Here is a 7,425-nt window from a genome sequence, read left to right as displayed (position 1 = left end):
GGGCGGGGCTATCATTTCACCGCCTGTGATTGGCCCTCGTTCCGCTCGTGATTCTTCGAGTTGTCCAATCACACACGGGTTTATGGGTTTAGTCTGTGAAAACACGCAATCAGAAGCGTCCACATCTCTGTGATAATTAGCATAGATTAGTGAATAAATGCCTCTGTCTCGCTTGTTCTAATTATCGTATCGTGAGGTTTGATCTCGCAGCAGCGTCATGCCTGAACCAGCGAAGTCCGCGCCTAAGAAGGGCTCCAAGAAGGCCGTCACTAAGACCGCAGCGAAGGGAGGAAAGAAGCGCAGAAAGAGCAGGAAGGAGAGCTACGCCATCTACGTCTACAAAGTGCTGAAGCAGGTTCATCCTGACACCGGGATCTCTTCGAAGGCGATGGGCATCATGAACTCTTTCGTCAACGACATCTTCGAGCGCATCGCCGGTGAAGCGTCTCGTCTCGCTCACTACAACAAGCGCTCCACCATCACTTCCCGAGAGATCCAGACCGCCGTGCGTCTGCTGCTGCCCGGGGAGCTGGCCAAGCACGCCGTGTCTGAGGGCACCAAGGCCGTCACCAAGTACACCAGCTCCAAGTAGAGCTCCGCTGCAGCGCACACACACACACAAAGGCTCTTTTAAGAGCCACACACCTTCTCGGTTGAAGAGCATCTGATGTTAGTAACTGTTGCGGCTTTGTTTATTTGAACGAAATACCATAGAAAATGGGGTCCACCAATTTAACACATTCAGACTTAACCGTTTCTATTAAAAGTTCTAGATTTAGAAAGATAATGGTCTGCTCTTTTGTGCACGTATTTGTGATTTCATGAGCTTTTATTCAAATTTGTTTTTAGAATAATTACATACAAAGTTCCTGCTCAAAACGCATGTGTGTAGTTTGCAAATAAGTCTGAAGGACTTGATTAGTTCATTAGTGGTGAGATGAAGCTTTCCAGCCAGATGTGTTAAAGTGGTTAATGCAGGAGAGATGCTAGAAATCTCTACATTGCTCTCTTTAATAAATCTTTACTCTATCAATGATCGAGAAGCTGAAGAACTACGTTTCTGTGGTAAGTGTGTAGTTTAGGTTTTGCTTCTGATAGTGAAGCAGTGTTAAAGCAGGTGTAGCAGGTGCCTCGTGTACAGGAAGCGATTTAACTTATTTCTGCAAAAAAGTAATTAACTACTGAAAGTTTTTTATCATGCCTTCATTTTTTGCATCAAATTATGGAGGGTTGTCTCAAGAGTACTGGTAATTTATAATGTTCACTGGTAAAATCTTTAACTATACCCATCCTTAATAAGACACTTAAACTTTCAGTAATGCTTTAGTCTGAATCAGACTTCTCAGAAACGTTGGTTATTGCTCTCTTTTACTGCATATGATGATTCATTATCAGGACCTCCAGCTGGATCCTCTAAAGGGCACCATTATTTCAATCTCACATCTCCCATAACACCCCATGCCAGGAACGGATTACAGCTACAGCTGTTTCGAATTAGAAGGACTGTTTAAGTTGCACTCATTCACATCGCCAAGTGCTGTTTTGCTGTTACATTTTTTTGCTGTTAACTTTAAGGGGAAACACCCACTTGTTTAAGACGTTTCTTAGAGTTTTGTCACTAGGAGCAAGTCTTTGCACATGTTCATGATATGCTCCTAAAGGGACGAACTGATATCCTGAAGTTTGATTGGTTTGGTGTTTGCTGTGATGAAGCGCTCTGTTTCTATGAGCAGCCAAACCTGTGACTAAATCAAAGTCTGCTGTCTATAAACCAGATGAAAACACAAGCAAGTTGTATTCAGGACAAAACATGTGCTTTGATTTCTTTGATTTGATTTTTGATGTATTCTGCTCCTTCTACTTTAACCTCATTTATAGCTGGCAGACAAAAAAAAGTTTCTTAAATCCATTATTCAATTTTTAAAGACATACATTTTTTTTTTTTTTTTTAAGAGCTTAAATGATTTATTTGTAACCGTCTGGTATTGTTCATTTGGGAGTCACACTTGTGGTGTTCGCGATCAAAAGTCACCGGACACCTGAAAGGTAACTTTTTTTTCAGTGAAATCAATGTAATATTTTTGTTTGATTGTATATATATATATATATTGTATTTTGAGTGAATTTCATGCTATTTAATATTCCTGCAATAATTATGATTATTATTATTATTTATTTAATTATGATAAATTTTTCCCATTGAAACTGATACAATTTTTTTTTCTAATATTTTTCTGTTACTTCAATTATGGCAGTATTTCATGTTAAATAGATACAATGTCTTTAAAATCCAGTTTATGAAGGCAGATTAGTTCCATCTGGTTGGAGTAAAAAAGAAAAACATCTGCAGTTCGATGGTTTAGCCACTGGATTTCTATAGAGCTCTATATAAAAGGCTTATAAATTATCTAGTAGTGTTTAGACATAAATACTTTTTTTTTGGATTTATATAAAGACATTCTCAAAGACAACTTGTTGTAAAGGTTTAGATTTTTTGTTTGAAATGTTGGTCTGAAACGTCAGTTTTTGCATTAATCTTCCTACAGTCAGACCTGAAGACAAAGAAAGACATTGTATTACACAACATCAAAGTTCAACAAAAATGTAACAAATATGAACAGGAATGCTTTATCACAGGTTAATCAATCTGATTTCAACCTCTTTTTTCAGTCTTCTGGCTCACTTTTGTCATATTGTCACAACCAGTTCGCGTGTGTGTGCGTGCGTGCGTGCGTGTGCGTGCGTGCGTGTGTCTGTGAGTGTGTGTCTGTGTGTGTCTGTAAGTGTGTGTCTGTAAGTGTGTCTGTAAGTGTGTGTGTGTCTGTAAGTGTGTGTGTGTGTCTGTGTGTGTGTCTGTGTGTGTGTCTGTGTGTGTGTCTGTGTGTGTGTCTGTGTGTGTGTCTGTGTGTGTGTCTGTGTGTGTGTCTGTGTGTGTGTCTGTGTGTGTGTCTGTGTGTGTGTCTGTGTGTGTGTCTGTGTGTGTGTCTGTGTGTGTGTCTGTGTGTGTGTCTGTGTGTGTGTCTGTGTGTGTGTCTGTGTGTGTGTCTGTGTGTGTGTCTGTGTGTGTGTCTGTGTGTGTGTCTGTGTGTGTGTCTGTGTGTGTGTCTGTGTGTGTGTCTGTGTGTGTGTCTGTGTGTGTGTCTGTGTGTGTGTCTGTGTGTGTGTCTGTGTGTGTCTGTAAGTGTGTGTCTGTAAGTGTGTCTGTAAGTGTGTGTGTGTCTGTAAGTGTGTGTGTGTGTCTGTAAGTGTGTCTGTGTGTGTGTGTGTGTGTGTGTGTGTGTGTGTGAGTGTGTCTGTAAGTGTGTGTGTGTGTGTCTTTTGTGACTGCCACAAAAGTCAGCGAGTTTTGTATCATTCTGAAGAAGTAGCGATTTTTAATATTTCAAAACATTTTTTATTTTTATTTTTTCCGGTCTAACATGGCCGAACCGCACCAGAGGGTTCCTGAGACATGCGTCTTCTCTGTCAGGACTGTCAAACCCAGTTTCTGAAACCCTAATTAAACACATTAAGGTCATTAGTAATCTTAATCAGCTGGTTCAGCACTTCTGCTATTGCCTTTCTATTTAAACCTTCATTGTAGAAACTGTATTGATGTCGAAGCGTTAGTAGAGTTTAGATAAATAGATGAACTAAACGTTAGGGTTAATTGTGTCGACCGGTATATCGCCCATTAGACAATATCTTGTACTCCTATTAAAGCTTTTACTGTTTTAAATGACTGCTTTATTCGTATGAGTATGTTTATTATTGAGTGATGTCTGATGTGTTTGTCTGTGCACTGAACATCTGTTTCTGACACTTGCTGAACTAAGGTGTGATGTCATTAATTATCTTTGTAAAAATAAATACATTTGCATTACTGTAAGCCAATTTCTGAAGTATTATTTATTTATTTATCCTCCCCAAGGATGAAAGGTACAATTATTGTACCCTAAAAGGCAGTTTTGTACCTTTCTTTCTGAGTGTAATTAAACTGTACTCATTGTAAGAATGATTTTGTTGAGCAATTAAAAACAACAAACAGGTGAATCATATTGTGTTTAACATGTTAACTGAATTATTAACTTTTTATTTTAATATTTAAACGCATTAAATGCTTTGCATTGTGCAAAATGATCACAAAATACTGATGCTTTGAAATATAATAGTGCATAGTTGCTTAGAGTCAAATGTTTAATTTGTGATAACACAATGAAACGTGCCAAATTGTGCGGTCATACAAAGATATCGTGAACACATGCAAAAACAAGAGAGGACCAACGGAATATTAATAACTTGCATATAATGCTATAGTCGATGTCAGTGTTGCCAAGTTAGTGATTTTGTCAGATTTAGTGACTTCCTCGCCCTTTTCGAGACCTTTTTCAAAAGCCTTTATCTAGATTCATAGACTCTCCCACTGATCTCTCTCTATATATATATATATATGACGTCATCTAGAAACATTTAGTGGCCTGTTTTAGCTACTTTCAATTGAAAGCTGCACTGGTCAGTGTTTTTTTCCTCATCTTTTGATGGTTTAAGTAAAACGTAAGGTCATTTAAAAAAAACCTCCTCACTTGTGCCACACTAGTGCTTTTGAAGCCCCTGCTTACTGCACCATCACCGCTGCATTTTTCCAGTTTTCAAGCCAAACAAATGCAATTACTATCATTTCTGCAGTTAGAGCCCTGGTTTGCATTTCTTATACAGACAGTAAGCACATTTCTTTCTAACAAAAGTTACAGAAAGAAGTGATATCTTGACGATCAGGTGTGTATGACTATCATGTCCTGGTTGGAAAGTGTGCGTCTCCTCCGCTCTGCTGTCGTCTTGTTACTCTCTCTTAAACTTCATTTAGGAGCCGAGGGCTGTAGTCTTAACTCTTGGGAACCTTTCTGAATCACACTTCTTCTTTAGTGAGTAATAAAGTCTGGTCAATCTTCTGACACACTTGAGACTCAGTGTTATAAACACGGCCCCTGAGTGGACTTGACATCATGTTTGCTCCTTCAGTCTGATGTAAACCAGCTGTTAAATCTGTGTTGCGCAGCCCTGTAGTTGTGTATCTTATAGTGCTATTAATGATGTTTTCATTGATTTAGTATTATATCCCCCCCCCCACCCAGACACCGAAGACTGGAGTAATGATGCTGAAAATACAGCTTTGATCACAGAAATAAATTAGTTTATCATATATTCACATAGAAAACAGCTGTTTGAAATTGTAATAATATTTCACAATATTCCTGTTTTTATTGTATTTTTGATCAGATAAATGCAGCCCTGGTGAGCAGAAGAGGCATGTTATGAATGTACAAAAGCATTGACGAATGAAAAATGGACGGTTTGCTGTTATTTCTATTTTTTTATTATTTTTTTTTTCTGAAATTAGTGGTGTGACATGGAAATCAGCACGTGATACTATTTTTACTGTTGTTTTTGAATACAGTTTATGGATCTGAAGTGGATGGGAATAAAATGTCTCTTCACGTGTAACGTGTTTAAATAATAATAAAGAATCCTTCAATGAAACGCGTGTTTGTAACGTCACAGAACGTGACGCAATGACGTGGGTCGCGCGCTGCGGGGCGGGGCGGGGCGGGGCTCAGGCATCATGGCGGAGGGGGAGCTGGACGTGGATTCTCTGATCTCCAGGCTGCTGGAGGGTGAGTGAGGGGCCTTCATCTCCATCTTCGTCTCGCTTCGCCCCGCTCGGCGTCGTGCCGTCGAGTTTGGCCGGTTTACGCGGTCGTTTACGCGGTTTTCTGCTCGAAGGGCCCGGTGTTTGTGTCAACCGTGAGCGCGCGCGGCCTGCGACAACAAACCGACATTTCAGCGGAAAGCGCGACTGTATTTTACAGTTTAAACAGACGGGAATAATAATAACTCGCTATATTTGGGAATCCAGGGTCGTGAGGAAGTACATACAATCGCTAAAGAATCGTAATATGAAGTGTGATCAATAGAGCAAGTTTTGATGGGTCTCCCTGCGTGTGAAGGAAGATTTGCAGACTTTAATTAATACCCTAAATGAGTGTCCCAATGCAGAGAGACTCGTGAGAGCTAGCATGAGATTTATTAGGACTATGGATTATTATGGGGATTGTTTATGGAATATAGACGGAATTCCCGTCGCTCTCCAGCACAGTAGGTGGCGCTGTGCTGATCTCCAGTTTGTTTTTGTTTTTTTTCCACAACATGCCATAAAACCACCGGAAGAAGAAGATACGAGTCGACTTCCGGCGGTTAATTGTGTTTTAGCTCATGATGAGAGACTTAAGTTATGAGTCGTTCCCGTAGTTCGGTGAAATCTCTGCAGGAACGATAAACATGTCACATTTCAACCAATGACCGTTTTAAAAAGCTGGTTAAAATCGTGTTCATGTAATGCAGCGGCGTCTCCAGATCTGACAAAAAGCATACAATTAAAGGGTTTGTTCATCCAGAAATTAAAATTATCTCATTTACTCTGCCTTAACTTTTCCAAACCTAAAATAAGATGTTTTTAACAATGGGACCAATTGACTTCTAAGTCGTTCCCGTAGTTCGGTGAAATCTCTGCAGGAACGATAAACATGGCACATTTCAACCAATGACCGTTTTAAAAAGCTGGTTAAAATCGTGTTCATGTAATGCAGCGGCGTCTCCAGATCTGACAAAAAGCATACAATTAAAGGGTTTGTTCATCCAGAAATTAAAATTATCTCATCATTTACTCTGCCTTAACTTTTCCAAACCTAAAATAAGATGTTTTTAACAATGGGACCAATTGACTTCTATTAAAAAAAATAAACATAAATAAAAATAAATGGCTACCGTCAACTGTTTGGTTACGTCCTGAAAGATAGTTAATTATATGATGAGTTATTTCAGAAATTACGGTTTAATTGAGTGTTGACTAAAGTTCGACAGTAAATGATAATAAATAATATCATTTATTTAATATCAATAAATAATAATGATCGTTCATTATTTATTCTCCCTCATGTCATTCAAACCTCCTGTGGAACATAAAAGGATATTAATTAACATAATTTATTAACATCCTTGACTTTCATTGCATTGACAAGAAGCACTGAGACATTTCTCTAAATGTCGTCTTTCGTGTTCCACATAAGAAAGAGAGCCAAACAGGTTTGAGCGTCAGTAAATGATGACAGATTGATTGTTTTGGGTGAACTGTCGCTTTAATGTGTGTTTTGCGGGGGTTTTCAGTCATAGTTAAATGTTCGGTAATAGTTGTAAATGAATAATGTCACTGATGAATAGGACTCATTACCTCTTGATTAATGCACAAGTTATTCACAATAAGATTTAGGTTGTTTTGTGTAAAAAATGTGGTCTAATGTCTATTAACACACACACAGAGTCGGTCAGTATCTGTGTGTGTGTGTGTGTGTGTGTGTGTGTGTGTGTGTGTGTGTGTGTGTGTGTGTGTGT

The 7,425-nt window shown here is 38.9% G+C and overlaps 2 protein-coding genes across 2 annotated transcripts in view; both read left to right on the top strand.

Moving 5' to 3' along the window:
- The first annotated feature begins 202 nt into the window (after positions 1–202).
- LOC107690782 (histone H2B-like) lies at positions 203–640 on the top strand. Its single transcript, XM_016489199.1, has one exon. The coding sequence runs from the start codon at positions 218–220 to the stop codon at positions 590–592; it is 375 nt and encodes a 124-aa protein (XP_016344685.1). The 5' UTR covers positions 203–217; the 3' UTR covers positions 593–640.
- Positions 641–5,544: 4,904 nt separating this feature from the next.
- LOC107690779 (serine/threonine-protein phosphatase PP1-beta catalytic subunit-like) overlaps positions 5,545–7,425 on the top strand; it is a 7,540-nt gene continuing 5,659 nt past the window's right edge. Inside the window, exon 1 of the mRNA XM_016489197.1 lies at positions 5,545–5,651. Within this exon, the coding sequence (XP_016344683.1) occupies positions 5,600–5,651 (52 nt within the window). The 5' untranslated portion in view covers positions 5,545–5,599. The remainder of the gene's footprint in view (positions 5,652–7,425) is intronic.

Source organism: Sinocyclocheilus anshuiensis, unplaced genomic scaffold (assembly GCF_001515605.1).
Source record: "Sinocyclocheilus anshuiensis isolate Anshui unplaced genomic scaffold, SAMN03320099.WGS_v1.1 scaffold6606, whole genome shotgun sequence".
Classification (NCBI taxonomy): domain Eukaryota; kingdom Metazoa; phylum Chordata; class Actinopteri; order Cypriniformes; family Cyprinidae; genus Sinocyclocheilus; species Sinocyclocheilus anshuiensis.
This window is presented reverse-complemented; position numbering and strand designations above follow the sequence as displayed.